Genomic DNA, 18,246 nt, shown 5'->3' on the forward strand with positions numbered 1-18,246 from the left:
CTATCACTTTGTCAAGGAAATAATCACCTTAACACCAGGGCAATCACTGCTACCAATCAGGGATTGGAATCTGGCAAACTACAAAGAGGGGCTTCAGTTAGCCATGACCGCATTCATGAGTCTCTGGTTTGTTGCACTATTTAAAGACCACCCAAGAATCTTTGCTGTAACCATTAAAAACACATTCCGTTTGTTGCTCAGTTCAAAATTTTCACTTTGATTTCTTAAAATCAAAGGTTTCTTTGCCAGATCTAGGTATCACCAACACTTCTTCCTTACCCACTGTCCTCCTTGGATCTAGAGCAGAGGTCCTCAAATTTTAGTGTGCATAATAATCACTCATAAAGTTCCTTTAAAATGAATGTTCCAAGATCACATCTCTCAAAATTGGGCGATGAAGTCTAGGATTCTGCATTTAAACATGTACCCCAGGTGATTTTGGTACAGATGGTCCAGAAAACACTGTAACACTGATTTGGTCTAAATCAGTGATTTCTGAACTTGACTGAGATATGGATCACTCACTACTTTTAAAATATATAACTTTCTAGGAATATATTTACCTAGAAAGATTAAGCACCTGAAAGGTGCTTTTTAAATATACACCTTCTCTGGAAATGGTGATTCCTTAAATCTGCAGTTAAGACCTGTGACTGTAATGTACCCCCAGTGACACTTATCATTAAGCAATTAGAAACACTGAACCAGAGAATAAGAAAAACAACACATTCTCCTACAGCTACCCAGTATTAGTGGTCTCCAAACATTTTTGCTTGGTACTCCTGATACAAATTTTGGGAAACCACGTATCTTTCTAGTTGACATGTAAGATTTTTCATCATAAACTTAAGTTGTTCCAAAGGATCTAATGAATGGCAAATACAGTTTTAAAATAAAACTGTAACAGTAGCCTTTTAAGTATAGTCAAGGGAACCTCAGTAACAACAGGATTCATTAGCCACTGTGCATTTTCAAAGTATGATAAAAGAAAAGGCTGTCCTCATCAGTAAATATTTCACTTTTTAAAATACTATATTTTTTACTGAAAGTAACATATAAACAGGAAAATAAGTCAAATGCAGAGCATGATAAATTTCAGGCTACCGTGTGACCACCGCTGAGCATAGAATATTCCCAGCACCCCAAAAGCCACCCTCACACTCCCACCCAGACATGATTCCCCCCTTCCATCCTTGCGTTTACTTCTTCCATTACGTTTCCCAAACAGCTTAGGCTAACATAACAGATTCAAAGCTTGTGTCGCTTACATTATATTATACCTTTTCTATAAGAAAAATGTGCATACAAATTATATTTAATACTTTTTAATTTCCCGTGACCATAAGGCTCTGTCTGTTATACATATATTGACCTATCATTATAGGAACATAGTATACAGTTCATCAAAACACCATAAAGACTATAACTTTTGATTATAATGTATATCATACTAAAATCAATTTCTCCATTTTGATAATTACACTATGGCTATAACTGATGTTAACAGAAGGAAAACCAGGTAAAGAAAACAAAGGAACTCTGTATTATTTCTGCAACTTTTCTAAAAGTCTAAATTTATTTAGAATAAAAAATTACATTAAAAGAGTGCACAATAATATTGGAAGCATTTTAAGTGTTTCCATTCCTCTTGTACATGAGTCAGCTGAGCTCCTCCAATTCAAATAGGAGTCAAGAAAACATAGGTTAGAATTTATGAATACCAAGTTCAGATTGAGATGGAATACCTATATACCTACAGTGTATTTCAAAAGCTATTGAAATAAATAATATATTACTAACAGGCATTAGGAATGCAGTCTCTCCTATGGGCTATATTAAGACTGTTTAAATATTTCTTTAAAATAGCTGGATCTGATTTACTTCAACTACCCAGTCACCCATTTAGAAAACCAGTCACATCCTCCAGACATTAAGAAAGAAACTAAGGTTTAAACTATTTTCTGCCCATGAAGCTCAAACATAAAATAAAACTGGAACCTGTTGAAAAGATTTAAAATACACATTTATCTAAGATGATGAAGAAATTATTTGACATCGGAGACAGCATAAGCTGAGTATTTATACACATTAACTGAATATGAGACAGTAGAACTGAATAATCAAGAAGAAAACTTCATTTCATAAAAATGAGGAGTAAAATACATGAAGAGATTGAAAAGAAAACTTCTTGAGTGAGTAACTGGGGCATAAGTCCTGAAAATAAAATATAACATAACCACTGAGCAATTAACAAAACTTTTATTAGATTTGCATCTCTTCATTAGACAGATGAGATTACCTGCCCTCTTCCCCAACAGGCCATGTATCTCTCTGTCGTTGAATATTACTCACTGCTAGAATAAAGCAGGGGATTCAGCATCAATTCTATTCATCTGTTTTCTTTTTCATGACTCACTTGAAAAGAGTCTGATGCTAGGAGGGATTGGGGGTGGGAGGAGATGGGAATGACAGAGAATGAGATGGCTGGATGGCATCACCAACTCGATGGACATGAGTTTGAGTGAACTCCAGGAGTTGGTGATGGACAGGGAGGCCTCGCATGCTGTGATTCATGGGGTCGCAGAGAGTCGGACACGACTGAGCAACTGAACTGAACTGAAACACTACTCCAATACTTTGGCCACCTCATGCAACAAGTTGACTCACTGGAAAAGACTCTAATGCTGGGAGGGATTGGGAACAGGAGGAGAAGGGGACGACAGAGAATGAGATGGCTGGATGGCATCCCCGACTCGATGGACATGAGTTTGAGTGAACTCCGGGAGTTGGTGATGGACAGGGAGGCCTGGCGTGCTGTGATTCATGGGGTTGCAGAGAGTCGGACATGACTGAGCGACTGAACTGAACTGAACTGAAACACTGAGAAACATAATAGCTAACAGTTATATACAGTGTTTACTATGCCTCAGGCATGTGATGCTCTAAGCACTTCAGATCCTGATACATAAAATCTTCACTATAGTCCTACAAAGTGTGTGTTATTAGTATCTTCTTTTTACAAAAGAGGAAGCTGAAGCTCAGAAAGCTCACTTGCCCAAGATCAGTCAGCAGAGCTGAGATCTGGGCCCAGAGAAGCTGGCTACAGAGCTCCTGCTTCTAGCTATTAAGCAGTATTGCCTCTCGAGGCTGACATTAACCAATGAGACTGGAAGAAGTTTACTATAGCAATGACCCTCAATTCGTTGAACTATTTACTAATTGTAAGTCAAAAGCCATAAAATGACCTATCATTAAAATTTATATTTAATGATTTATCAGCTGACAACTTGATCATGTCCTTCTTTAACTCTGTTAAAAAGCAAAGAAATGGAAATCACTAACAGGCTAAAAGATTCATTATACTATTACCTGGAGTAAACATCAATTTTTTTCATCCCATGTTTGGAACCCTGGAAATTTTTACATCTCTGCATAATATACATATTAAGAATCTAGGTGGGCTATTCTTTTATAAAGGCGAAACAGTAACTGGAAAAGAAGGTGAGAGGTGAGAATCTAGCCACACTGAGGGGCTCACAAGCAGCTCGATTTGAGGAAAGAGAATCTACAGGATTTGCAATCCAGAGTAGTGTATTTTAAAACCATCCATCCTACAGAGCCCTCGCAAAGTCTTCAACTACGTCCAGGAAGGTGAACACCTCAGTCTGATTTACAGACGGCTGCCCTATATCACTCACACATTGGAGAAGGAAATGGTAACCCACTCCAGTGTTCCTGCCTGGAGAATCCCAGGGAGGGGGGAGCCTGGTGGGCTTCCGTCTGTGGGGTCACACAGAGTCGGACACGACTGAAGTGACTTAGCAGCAGCAGCAGCAGCCCTATATCACAGACTTCCTTTTTTTCTTTTTTTTAAAGATGTTAATTATCTCTGCTGGCTACATGCCTCAATGTCAGGTACCTTTAAATGGAGCAAAGTAGCTGCAAGAGCATTACCTGGGAAAGTGATTAACCTTTTGTGCTTCAGAGAGGGTACGAAGTAAGAAGGGCTTCAGGTGGGATCCTGTCCACATCAGGTTATAGTCAGTGCTGCTCGGATGAACCTAAGGGCAGATAAAAAGACAAGATAAGAAACACCAGAGACAGCCCCTGGAAGAAAAACGGAAGAAAAAGCCATAGAGATCATTCACCCACAGAGCACTCATGGGGGTGGGGCTCATTAGGATCTGAGCCAGTAAGTCAAAAAAGCTGAGTGTAAGAACACGGGGATAAGCAAGTTTAAAGAACTGTGAGAGCTGGGCAAGTACTACCTGCAAAGAGTAGTAGAATTAACTCTTTTATAGAAGTCCATGATACCTCTTAATATTCTTACATATCAAAGTGAGATTTGAGGACTCCCTTATCAGACTGTCCTTGCAGATGCTGAGTATAAAGTGATATCAGATCTAAAAGCTTATACCAACTCAGAATTCACTCATTCACTAGAATTCATTTGTTCATTCATTCAAGAATTATGTACCCGCTGCCTCTGATGTAGCAGGTACCACTTTAAGCCCTGGAGATAAAAGATGAACAAAGATAGGACATAAACTGGTATCAGAACTTCCTCAAAATGTCTACTTCATATCCCAACCTAAGATAAGAAGTGAGCAACTAGACTTTTATCAATTGTCTCAAAATATCTACAATGGAAGCCTGTCCAGCATTTTTACCTGTCCCTATTGATACCAACGTCCCCATTTTCCCAATTTTCCCTTGTACTGCAAGGAGATCTAACCAGTCCATTCTAAAGGAGATCAATCCTGGGTGTTCATTGGAAGGACTGATGCTGAAGCTGAAACTGCAATACTTTGGCCACCTCATGCGACGAGCTGACTCACTGGAAAAGACTCTGATGCTGGGAAAGGTTGGGGCCGGAGGAGAAGGGGATGATGGAGAATGAGATGGCTGGATGGTATCACCGACTCTGTGGACATGAGTTTGAGTGAACTCCGGGAGTTGGTGATGGACAGGGAGGCCTGGCGTGCTGTGATTCATGGGGTCGCGGAGAGTCGGACACGACTGAGCGACTGAACTGAACTGAACTGAACTGAAGGTTTTTAAAGGATCTGCCAATCACCCACCCTACTTTCCCCCAAGGAGTGAACCTTTGACTCAAGCTAGTCCAATCACTGCATCTGCAGAAAACAGTTCTTGAGTGGAGAAAGGCACAAGGACAATGAATAGAGTCGATTCTTTCCAAAGCTTCAAAGGTGGTCCTGAAGACTTCTGCCAGATCCCTGGGGCCACTGCAGTCTCCCTGTCAAAGGCCTGCTGTTTTCAGCTGCTCCTCTGATACTGCCACTCTATGCACATCTTTATCACAGATTCCTTTTCCTATTAGGTTTAAGTTAGGCAGAATCTGTTTCTGTTGCTTGTGATCAAAGAGTTTTAACTGAGTGTTAGACAATTCCTTATGGGCATCTCTGCCTGTAGCCCATGCCTAAAAGCATAGCAAGAAAAAAAAAAAAACCCCACAAAATCCTGTGAAAATGTTTTCCATGTATTTCATGGTAAAGCCACTCAGAAAGTCAATGCAAATTCTGCATCATCTCTAAGTAGGGGTCCCATGTACTTTCTAGAGCTAGCCTTGTTAGATCATAGGCAGTTAGGTAGCTAGGATTTTCAGCTTTTGAGCAAATCAAGTAAGGCAGTGAAAATGAGCTTACTTCATGAAATCCATGGGCTGTCAGAATGCTGCGTACCAGGCGACTGTCTGTTCGTACAATCTTGTAAGACAAGTGATAACGTTCTAAAGAAAAACAGAATCAAGTTCAATAACCAGAAATTTAACTGTGGAGAAAGGAATAAAAGAGATAAACAGTAATATAGTGGCTGCTGTAATTACACAAAATAACATTATATTGCTATCCTTATGTTACTAATAAGTGGATTGTTTTGGTCCAAGGGGATCTTAACCAGAGAACCTGAGGTTCATGGGGCTTCACAAAACATGGGTTGGGAGTCGGGGGAGAAATGACATCCTTGTTTTCAGTAATTTCTAGTTGCAATTTAACAGTACCTTCAATCAGGAACGTAGGCAACAAAGCAGAATGGTACTAGCAGTGCCTGTGACCCTGCCACCCATAGATAGCAAGTATTCTAAGATTCTTTTACAGTTGTTCAGTTATCTTAGAAAATCCCTTATTCTCAGGAGTTCCTTGGTGGCCTAGTGGTTAGGACTCCATGTTTTCACTGCTGTGGCCTGAGATCAGTCCCTGGTCAGAGAACTGAGATACTTGCAAGTAGCAAGGCATGGCCCCCACAAAAATCACTTATTCTCACAGTATTTAAAAATTAATACAGTTAACAGACCTACCACTAAGTCATGTTATTTAGTGCACTAATAAAAAGCATACATATCACAAACTTGGTTTTCTGAGACTATATTTCAATACAATTTATTTTCTTTGTAGTCTTGTGTATCTTTAAAATACACCTAAAAAACATTAGCCTGAGAAGAGACCCACAGGCTTCCCCATACTGCCGACACCACTCACTACATCAAAAAAGGCTAGGAAGCCCTGTTCTAGATAGCCCCATGTGCAGCAATTCTGATCACCAGCATATCTTAGACCAGAGATACGATAAACTGGTGACGTACAGACCGAAACCAATCTGCAGACCTGGCTTGTTCATTCCTCACTGTGCTTTTAAAAAAAAAATTGAGGGGGGCTTCCCTGGTGGCTCAGGGATAAAGGATCTTCCTGCCAATGCAGAAGACACAGGTTCCAGCCCTGATCCGGGAAGGTCCCACAGGCCGCTGCAGAGCCACTAAGCCCATGTGCCACAACTATGAAGCCTGTACTCTAGAGCCCGGAAGCCTCAACCACTGAGCCTCTTGTGCCGCAGCTACGGAAACCCTCATGGCCCAGAACTCATGCTCGGCAACAAGAGAATTCACCCCAATGAGAAGCCTGCACACCGCCATTAGAGAGTAGCCTCTACTCACCCCAGCTAGAGAAAAGCCTGTGCAGCAAGGAAGACCCAGCACAGTCAAAAATTTAAAAAAAAAAAAAAAAAAAAATTTTAATGTGTTAAATAAATAAAATTGAGGGACTTCCCCAGTGATCCAGTGGCTAAGACTCCACACCGCCAATGCAGGAGACCCAGGTTTGATCCCTAGTCAGGGAGCTATAATAGATCCCACATGCTGCAACAAAGACTGAAGATCCCATGTGCCACAACTCAGACCCGCACATCCAAATAAATGAATTAAAAATATTTTTTAAAAATTAAAAAAAAAATTAAATTGAATTGCTAATCTTTTGAAATCAGAGGAACTCATATAAAAATATAGACTCTGGACTTCTCTTGAAAACCCTGGCAACCCTGTGCTCTCCCCTTGGCAAGGCAACAGTGAAGCACAGGCACGCACACGCCTGTCAGCACAGACCCGCACTGTCTGGTTCAGCACCGTGACCGCTTGGCCTGCCTCGCTCATTTCCTGCTAGGCCCCAGAGAGCACGCTGCGCTTGTGACCCCTGGCTAAGAGGAAGGTCTGTAGTCGTATATACCTTGAAAGACTAACATTTTCTTGGCCCTTTATATTTAATCTCTTTCTACGCATCACTATAAATTGTTAGCTAAGAATTTGGCAGAATGATTTTTTTTAAAAGGACTGTGCACTGAACAATTTCTGAGTGAGTATAATACAGAAACATATGAACAGGCTCTGGAACAAAATTCAGCCTCGAGAGTCAAAGATAAGCATTTCTTTTTATAACTTTATGTGAAAACATTCATAAATCCCTGCTGCCAGCCCTGGCAGGAACACCGTGCCAAGCAGACACAGGAGTGGAACCATAAGGCCAGATACTCCATACTTCTCATTCCCGCAGCAAACCTGTAAAGCCCAGATATGGAGTTTTCCTAACGGTTAATCACTATTATATTGTCTTACAATATTGTTATAAGAAAAGCAATGGGAAGTATAATATAAGAAACAGCACAGTGCAATGCTCTAGAGTGTGTGTTCTAAAGTTTCCTAGAGCTTACCTCTATAAAAACGATCAATAAAGAGAAATTAGCTGAACTGTTTCACTCTAGCAATAAATAATATTCAACTATGGATAAACGATCCAACTAATTTTGTAAATGCACAATTCATATATTAAGAAATGGATTTCTATTTTTTCTACTTTTATGTTTATTACTTATTGAAATTTTAATTTACTCATACTGTTTTGCTCAATTGTATATTCATTAAGATTGTGACATAGTTTAATCCAGGACACATATTCAGTTTTTGGAGATATAATGATCACGATAAATTGAAAAAGTTCTTTTGGAGTCTGTGTCCTGATTTGAGTTGGGGAAGGAAAGCACAAGGTAAGTCTGGAATACACTGCTATGCCGAGAGAGGGCAGGCACGAGGCCTGAGAACACGGCACAGGGTCGTGGAAGGGCTCCCCACAGCCAGATTCGAGGCAACTGGAATACAAAAATGAATGCTGGCAGAAATAGATTTTAAACTCACTTATAAAAAAGAAAACCACCCACGAATCCACACTGATAAGAAGGTAAGAAAGCTATACTAGTTTTCTAGGGTGGAAATCCAAAACAAGTGTCATCAAGGCAGTGGCAGGGCTGCGTTCCTTTCTGTCGTCCCTGGGTAGGATCCGTCGCCTTTCCTCCTCCAGCCTCTGGGGGCTGCCCCCATTCTCGAGCTGGCCGTCCCCTTCTTCTGTCTTCAGAGCCAGCAGTGGCAGGCCTAGCCCTTCTCGCACCACACCAGTGCGATGCTGCTTCTGTCTCCTCAGTAAGGGTCCTCTTTCTGACAAAGCAATATATCCCACACCTATCTTGTAATTACTTTGGGCCCTCCTGAAGAATCTCCTTATCCTAAGGGTTAGCTGATTACCAACTTTAATTCCATCCATGACCTCAATTCCCCTTTGCTAAGTCAGGTAACATTTTCACAGGTTCCAGGGATTAGGAAGTGGACATCTTTGGAAGACTATTATTCAGTCTACATAGAAGGGAAAGCTCTTCTTTACAGAAAAGCCAGCTAATAAATGTAGAAGGACAAACTGAAATATAAAATCACTATTTTACAAAAACTACAATAGTGATTCAGACAAAAGTCAGTGAATACCAACGAGGGAGAGGCTAGTGGAGAATAGGTTATTCAGACATCCCAAAACATCGCTACAGAGAATGCTTATACCAAGAGACAAGAGTACCTTTAGAATGAAGCAATCTGGTAAACACTAACTGACCAAACAATTTAACTTGTCATCACTAATCATGCAATAAAATGATGCTATATGCTTCCTAATGTGATACACTGAGTGACACATGACTTCATTAAGTGATAGTCCTGAAAATGTCTTTCAACTTTTTTAACCTGAATCTAAATACGTGAAATCAATCTGACAAGTCCAAACTTAAGGACATCCACAAAGCAACTAGTCTAGAATCTTTAAAAATGTCCATGCATGAAAGACAAAAAAAAAAAATCCACTAAGTGGATGTAGATAATAAAGAAGACTAAAGAAATATGACAACTAAATGCAACCTCTGATTGGATACTCAGTTGGGAGGGGGGACCAAGATAAAGGACAAAACTGGAACAATAAGGAAATCTGGGCGGGGACTATATATTAGATAAGAGGGTTTCAGCAATGGCAGATTTCCTGAGGGTTATTAATGTACTGTGGTTATAGAGAGGATCCCTTGTTCTGAGGATAAACATGCTGAATAAGGTATTTAGGCGTGATGTACTTGAACTAATTCTCAAATGGTTCAGAGATAGAAAGAGAGGGAGAAGCAAACATGACAAAATGTTAATAGTAATAATGTTAATAATTGTGAAACTAGGGAAACAGCATACATGAATTCATTGTACTATTCTCATAACGTGGGAGATTTTGTTTTTTAAAATAAAATGTTCAGAAAAATGAAAGAAAACCAGGTTTTTTTCATTATAGTAACTGATCACTGACATCCTCAGTTTTGCATGTAAAAAGCCCAAGCCTCAGAATCTGCCTGCAATGCAGGAGACCATGGTTCAATTCCTGGGTTGGGAAAATCCCCTGGAGAAGGGATAGGCTACCCACTCCAGTATTCTAGGGATTCCCCAGTGGTTCAGATGGTAAAGAATCGCCTGCGATGTGGGAGACCTGAGTTCGATCCCTGGGTTGGGAAAATGGGAAGATCCCCTGGAGAAGGGAAAGGCTACGCATTCCAGTATTCTGGCCTGGAAAATCCCCATGGACAGAGGAGCCTGGCGGACTACAGTCCATTGGGTCACAAGAGTCGGATACGACTCAGTGACTAAGCACACATCAACTGCTGGGGACCAGGACTGCACCCAATTCTCTGCCTGCTCTGCAGTGCCTATCCCAGGCCACAGGGAAGATGATCAGTAAGGTGTATGGAAAAACAGTATCTCTGAAGTCAGATTGCTAAGGTTCAAATTCTGGCTCTGCTACTTCCTGTCTGTGATCTTAAATAAGTTATTTAATTTCACTATGCTCAATTTCCTCACCTATAAAACGAGGTTGATAACAAAGGGACTTATCTCACAGGGTAGCTAAAAGCATTGAATCAGTTGATACATGCAGAGCTTTTAGAATAAGAAAGCTTGCTGATAAGGGAATTTCCTGACAGTCCAGTGGCTAGAACTTGACGCTTTCACTGCTGTGTTCAATCCATGGTTGGGAAACCAAGATCCCACAAACCACAAGGTGCAGCCAAAAAAAAAAGAAAAAGAAAAAAGTTTGCTGATACACAGGAAAAAATTTTGTATAGTAAAAAAACAAACAAACACACACACACACTGCAAAATAACTACAAATATATACACTGATACACAGGCTACATAGTAAATTACACACTTGGGCTTCTTCCGAAATATCTGGGGCTTCCTTGGTGGCCCAGTGGTTAGGAGTCTGCCTTGCAATGCAGGGGACATCAGTTCGATCCCTGGTCCAGGAAGATCCCACAGGCCACAGAACAACTAAACGCATGAGCCACAACTACTGAACCCCATCCCCTAGAGCCGGTGCTCTGCAGCAAGAGAAGCCACCACAATGAGAGGCCCGCACAGCGCAACTCGAGAGAAGCCCCCACTCACCACACCCAGAGAAAGCCCAAGCAGCAATGAAGACCCAGTGCAGCCAAAAATAAATAAATAAAAAAGCAATACCTGGTAAGCCTGGGCTCCCTCTCCCCAGAAAGAGTCCAGAGGAGAAATGCAACTCTAAACTGAATCTAACCAACTGCTCAAGCCAGAACGACTTCAGCCATGGTTTTTCCATATAAAAATAAGAGGCAGGGTGAGCAAACTGCCAAACATCCAACATCTAAGACTCTAACACACATCGCATCAATTCTACTTATGAGACTGTAGAACTGTCTTGTCAACCACTCACGTGCATCCCCAAGGACAATCTGAAGTACTAGGACCCCTGGGAGTTCCAGAACTAACTGTAGCACGGCTAAGACCAACAAGGAACCTGTAATCTAACGCCAGCACAGAGGCGCCTAGAGAGCACTGATGAGCTCTGAGGAGTCTGTGGAACTAGAAGCGAGACACAACTAACATTTTTTAAAATTATTTTAGAATTCAAGAATCACCCTTTCAAGGGCAACACAGTGTATTTTTGCCTCCCTGTCAGAAAACTAGGTCCTTACCTGTACTGCTGACTATGGCAGTCACTAGCCACATGTAACTTGAAGGGTGACTAGTATGACAAAGGAATTGAATTTTTCATCTTATTTAACTTTAGTTAATTTTTAATTTTAAAACTCATACTTAATTTGGTCTCAGTACAAGTTGGAAAACTTGTTTGGAACAACCTGAGCATAGGAATTTACTATAATTTCAACTATAACATTTATGAAATCTAAACACAGACCAAATGCCTTCAATGAAACCTCTGCACCACACCAGTTCAGTTCAGTTCAGTTGCTCAGTCGTGTCCGACTCTCCGCGACCCCATGAATCACAGCACGCCAGGCCTCCCTGTCCATCACCAACTCCCGGAGTTCACTCAAACTCCTGTCCATTGAGTCGGTGATGCCATCCAGCCATCTCATTCTCTGTCATCCCCGTCTCCTCCCGCCCCCAATTCTTCCCAGCATCAGAGTCTTTTCAGTGAGTCAACTCGTCGCATGAGGTGGCCAAAGTATTGGAGTTTCAGCTTTAGCATCAGTCATTCCAATGAACACCCAGGACTGAGCTCCTTTAGAATGGACTGGTTGGATCTCCTTGCAGTCCAAGGGACTCACAAGAGTCTTCTCCAGCACCACAGTTCAAAAGCATCAATTCTTCAGCGATCAGCTTTCTTCACAGTCCAACTCTCACATCCATACATGACCACTGGAAAAACCATAGCCTTGACTAGACGGACCTTTGTTGGCAAAGTAATGTCTCTGCTTTTTAATATATTATCAAGGTTGGTCATAACTTTCCTTCCAAGGAGTAAGCGTCTTTTAATTTCATGGCTGCAATCAGCATCTGCAGGGATTTTGGAGCCCAAAAAAATAAAGTCTGACACTGTTTCCACTGTTTCCCCATCTATTTCCCATGAAGTGATGGGACCAGATGCCATGATCTTTGTTTTCTGAATGTTGAGCTTCAAGCCAACCTTTTCACTCTCCTCTTTCACTTTCATCAAGAGGCTTTTGAGTTCCTCTTCACTTTCTGCCATAAGGGTGGTGTCATCTGCATATCTGAGGTTATTGATATTTCTCCCGGCAATCTTGATTCCAGCTTGTGCTTCTTCCAGCCCAGCGTTCCTCATGATGTACTCTGCATATAGGTTAAATAAGCAGGGTGACAATATACAACCTTGACGTACTCCTTTTCCTATTTGGAACCAGTCTGTTGTTCCTTGTCCAGTTCTAACTGTTGCTTCCTGACCTGCATACAGGTTTCTCAACAGGCAGGTCAGGTGGTCTGGTATTCCCATCTCTTTCAGAATTTTCCACAGTTGATTGTGATCCACACAGTCAAAGGCTTTGGCATAGTCAATGAAGCAGAAATAGATGTTTTTCTGGAACTCTCTTGCTTTCTCCATGATCCAGCGGATGTTGGCAATTTGATCTCTGGCTCCTCTGCCTTTTCTAAAACCTGCTTGAACATCTGGGAGTTCACGGTTCACATATTGCTGAAGCCTGGCTTGGAGAATTTTGAGCATGACTTTACTAGCGTGTGAGATCAGTGCAACTGTGCGGTAGTTTGAGCATTCTTTGGCATTGCCTTTCTTTGGGATTGGAATGAAGACTGACCTTTTCCAGGCCTGTGGCCACTGCTGAGTTTTCCAAATTTGCTGGCATATTGAGTGCAGCACTTTCACAGCATCACCACACGGTGATGTACTAAAAGTGCAAAATACACACTGGATGTAAAATATCATCACAATTTTTTTATACTGAGCAAATGTGAAAATGATATTTTGGATTAAATAAAATATATTATTAAAGTTAATTCCGCCTATTTCTGCTTCTTTTTTCAGAAATGGTATGGACCTAACAGAAGCAGAAGATATTAAGAAGAGGTGGCAGGAATACACAGAAGAACTGTACAAAAAAGATCTTCACGACCAAGATAGTCACGATAACGTGATCACAGACCTAGAGCCAGACATCTTGGAATGTGAAGTCAAGTGGGCCTTAGAGAGCATCACTACGAACAAAGCTAGTGGAGGTGATGGAATTCCAGTTGAGCTATTTCAAATCTTGAAAGATGATGCTGTGAAAGTGCTGCACTCAATATGCCAGCAAATTTGGAAAACTCAGCAGTGGCCACAGGACTGGAAAAGGTCAGTCTTCATTCCAATCCCAAAGAAAGGCAATGCCAAGGAATGCTCAAACTACCGCACAATTGCACTCATCTCACACGCTAGTAAGGTCATTCTCAAAATTCTCCAAGCCAGGCTTCAGCAATATGTGAACCGTGAACTCCCAGATGTTCAAGCAGGTTTTAGAAAAGGCAAAGGCACCAGAGATCAAATTGCCAACATCCGCTGGATCATGGAGAAAGCAAGAGAGTTCCAGAAGAGCATCTATTTCTGCTTCATTGACTATGCCAAAGCCTTTGACTGTGTGGATCACAATAAACTGTAGAACATTCTGAAAGAGATGGGAATACCAGACCACCTGACCTGCCTCTTGAGAAACCTGTATGCAGGTCAGGAAGCAACAGTCAGAACTGGACAAGGAACAACAGACTGGTTCCAAATAGGAAAAGGAGTGCATCAAGGCTATATATTGTCACCTTGCTTATTTAACTTATATGCAGAGTACATCATGAGGAACGCTGGGCTGGAAGAAGCACAAGCTGGAATCAAGATTGCTGGGAGAAATATCAATAATCTCAGATATGCTGATGACACTACCCTTATGGCAGAAAGTGAAGAGGAACTCAAAAGCCTCTTGATGAAAGTGAAAGAGGAGAGTGAAAAGGTTGGCTTGAAGCTCAACATTCAGAAAACAAAGATCATGGCATCTGGTCCCATCACTTCATGGGAAATAGATGGAAAAACAGTGGAAACAGTGTCAGACTTTATTTTTTTGGGCTCCAAAATCACTGCAGATGCTGATTGCAGCCATGAAATTAAAAGACGCTTACTCCTTGGAAGGAAAGTTATGACCAACCTTGATAATATATTAAAAAGCAGAGACATTACTTTGCCAACAAAGGTCCGTCTAGTCAAGGCTATAGTTTTACCCGTGGTCATGTACGGATGTGAGAGTTGGACTGTGAAGAAAGCTGATCGCCGAAGAATTGATGCTTTTGAACTGTGGTGTTGGAGAAGACTCTTTAGAGTCTCTTGTACCGCAAAGAGATCCAACCAGTCCATTCTAAGGGAGATCGATCCTGGGTGTTCATTGGAAGGACTGATGCTAAAGCTGAAACTGCAATACTTTGGCCACCTCATGCAATAAGTTGACTCTCTGGAAAAGACTCTGATGCTGGGAAAGGTTGGGGGCGGGAGAAGGGGACGACAGAGAATGAGATGGCTGGATGGCATCACGACTCTGTGGACAAGAGTTTGAGTGAACTCCGGGAGTTGGTGATGGACAGGGAGGCCTGGCGTGCTGTGATTCATGGGGTCGCGAAGAGTCAGACACGACTGAGCGACTGAACTGAACTCAACTGAAGAATTACACCATATTTCTGTTGGACACTGCTAGTCTATACAAATGCAAACTGATGAAACTGACATATTCAGGGGCAAAACATAAAATATTTCAAAATACTTCATTCCAGGAAAAGATTAAAGTGAAAATATATGTTGCCTCTAAAAGGCAATTCCACTTAAATATTCAAAGCATGTAATTTTTAAAAAAACATGGATATGGTGAGTAAAAACATATTCCTGGAATATTTCACAAATAAAGCATATGAAATCTTTTTGTATGAAAAATATTAACAGTGGATTCAATGAAACATTTAATAACAGAAAAAACAAAGTTGGAATGTCACACTCTAAGATCAACAGAAGATAACTAATGCCCCAGATACACTTCTCAAGGGGATTTAACTCAGGATTATGATCTGAGCAGATCTATGTCAGCTATATTTTAAGACAGAGGGGAAAAAAAAAAAAACAGACCAAGATGTTGAACAACCCAGAAATCTCAGGAAGCAACTAATAAAACTCATTAAAATTGGTCTTTTCATAAAGGAAGGTGAAGAAAATTATTAAACCTCAAGGAATTGGGAATATATAGAAAATTCAAAAACAATGTTTGACAAAACAAATTTAGTGGCTTTTTTTAAAACACAGGAAAAAAATCTAAAAACTTATAGGTTCTAGAAAATTGTGACTGCTTGAATAATGGCATGATTACATCGATGGATGCTAATGTCCAATAAATGTTAGGTATTCTAGAAAAGAAGGGTCTGCCTATTGCCACAGAATACATGGATTCATTTGTGTGACAAGCAAACCAAAAAGAAACATGTTTGAGGGAAGGATTATTTACTTCTGCTGTTTTTAACCCACCTTTGATGTTTTGACTCTAATCATATTTAGAGGGAGATTTTCAGCAAATATTAGTAATATTAGAAAAATATCAAAAAAAAAAAAAAAAAGAAAAATATCTTCAGTGACTTCAACTTCCGCAAACATGAATGAATCACGTGCCTTTAAGCGGTAACCTAGCAACTCGCTGAAGGGATTAGAATACCAGGACCCTTGGGGAGGGAGGAAAATTCAAATCCCAGAAGCTGGTGCTAATCCTCCTCTGAACTCTGGCTTACTGTGGGGCAAGGATAGACCTTAAAGTCATCTCAGAGTAGAGTAGATCTTACAAGTAGAGTGAGCAGCACAAATTTTGAGGGCCTACTGTGTGCTAAACATAACGTGATCTTATTCCTGCAATGCCTGCAAGGTAGCTTTTATCTCCATTTTACTAATAATGAAATGGATTGAGAGAGTGTAAGTGATTGCACAAGATTCACAGCTAGTAAATGCCAAAGCTGGGATCTGAAGTATTGATTCAGAACCCATGTAAAGACGCTTTCCACTATATCACACAACAAAAGTTCACATGCATGGTATGTGACCTTTGCAGACAGCTACAGGCTAATGCCAGGATTCAGAGCACTGCTTAAAATCAAAGATGAGTGAAGGTAAACGAAATGAAGACTATGGTTTTTCTAGTAGTCATGTATGTATGTGAGAGCTGGACCATAAAGAAGGTTGAGTGCCAAAGAACTGATGCTTTCTAATTGTGGTGCTGGAGAAGACTCTTTTGAGAGTCCCTAGGACTACAAGGAGATCAAACCAGTCAATCATAAAGGAAATCAACCCTGAATATTCATTGAAAGGACTGATGCTGAAGCTGAAGCTCCAATACTTTGGCTGCCTGATACAAAGAGCTGATTGATTGGAAAAGACCCTGAAGTCGGGAAAGATTGAATGCAAAAGGAGAAGGGGATGGCAGAGGATAAGATGGTTAAATAGCATCACTGACTCAATGATTCATTGAACATGAATCTGAGCAAACTCCAGGAGACAGTGAAGGATGGGGAGCCTGGTGTGTTACAGTCCATGGGGTAGCAAAGAGTTGGACATGACTTAGCGACTAAACAACAAACAAGAATAGAAAAACAATAGCAAAAATAAGCAAAATAAAAAGCTAACTCTTTAAAATGATTCTCAAAGTGGACAAACTTTTAGTTAGAATGACGTTAAAAAAAAGATTCAAATCACTAAAATCAGAAATGAAGGTGTGGATATTACTACTGTATAACAGAAATAAAAAGGATTATAAAAGAACACTAAAACAACTATATGCAAACAAAATTATATAAGCTAAATAAAATGTGCAAAAAGCCCAGAGAAACACACAGATTACCAAAATAGACTCAATAAGAAACAGAATAGACAAATAGAGGTTGAACCAGTGATCAAAAACCTGTCAACAAAGAAAAGCTCAGGACTAAATGCTTCACTGGTGAATTCTATCAAACATTTAAAGAACTGTGGTGGTGATTGAGTCACTAAATCGTGTCCAACTCCTTCAACCCCATGGACTGTAGACTGCCAGGCTCCTTTGTTCATGGGATTCTCCAGGCAAGAATAATGGAGTGGGTTGCCATTTCCTTCTCCAGGGGATCTCCCCGACCCAGGAATCGAACCCAGGTCTCCTTCATTGCAGGTAGATTCTTTACCAACTGGAACTCTTTACCAATGAGGGAAGCCCATTTAAAGCCAATTTTTCTCAAACTCTTTCAAAGAGGAGGAAGGAGCCCATTCTATGAGCCCAGCATTAGCCTGATACCAAAGCTAGACAAAAGCAGTAAGAGAAAAAAAGAAAGCAATATTCCTTATGAATATAGATGCAAACATCCTCAATAAAATACTAGCAAACCAAATCCAGCAGCATATTAAAAGGACTATATACCACGCCCAAGTGAGATTTAGCTCAGGAATGCAAGGCTGGTTCAGTATACAAAATTCAATCTACATAACATACCACATTCATAAAATGAAGGAAAAAAGACATAGAATCATCTTGATTGATGTAGAAAAGGCATTTGACAAAATCCAATAGTGTTGTATGATGAAAACTCTCAACTAAGGAATAGAAGGGAACTTCGTCAACATGATAGAAGGCATTTATGAAACCCTGGCACTAACATCAAACTGAATGGTAGAAGACTGAAAGCTTTCCCCCTAAGATCAGAAATAAGACAAAGATGCCCATTTTCATCACTTCTATTCAACACTGTACTGGAAGTTCTAGCCAGGTAAGGAAGGGAGTGAAGGAGGGAGGGAGGAAGGG

At 40.6% G+C, this 18,246-nt stretch overlaps 1 protein-coding gene across 10 annotated transcripts in view; it reads right to left on the reverse strand.

The window, feature by feature from the left end:
• Positions 1-18,246, reverse strand: part of TTLL5 (tubulin tyrosine ligase like 5) — a 318,082-nt gene that overhangs the window by 288,456 nt on the left and 11,380 nt on the right. For all 10 annotated transcript variants that reach the window (XM_088839430.1, XM_088839428.1, XM_055435681.2 and 7 more), the window contains exons 4-5: positions 5,667-5,749; positions 3,955-4,061 (exon numbers count right to left, since the gene is read on the reverse strand). In XM_088839430.1, the coding sequence (XP_088695556.1) occupies positions 3,955-4,061; positions 5,667-5,749 (190 nt within the window). The remainder of the gene's footprint in view (positions 1-3,954; positions 4,062-5,666; positions 5,750-18,246) is intronic.

This window comes from Moschus berezovskii, chromosome 9, assembly GCF_049115385.1.
Source record: "Moschus berezovskii isolate FMDL1 chromosome 9, NW_MosBer_1.0, whole genome shotgun sequence".
Lineage (NCBI taxonomy): Eukaryota > Metazoa > Chordata > Mammalia > Artiodactyla > Moschidae > Moschus > Moschus berezovskii.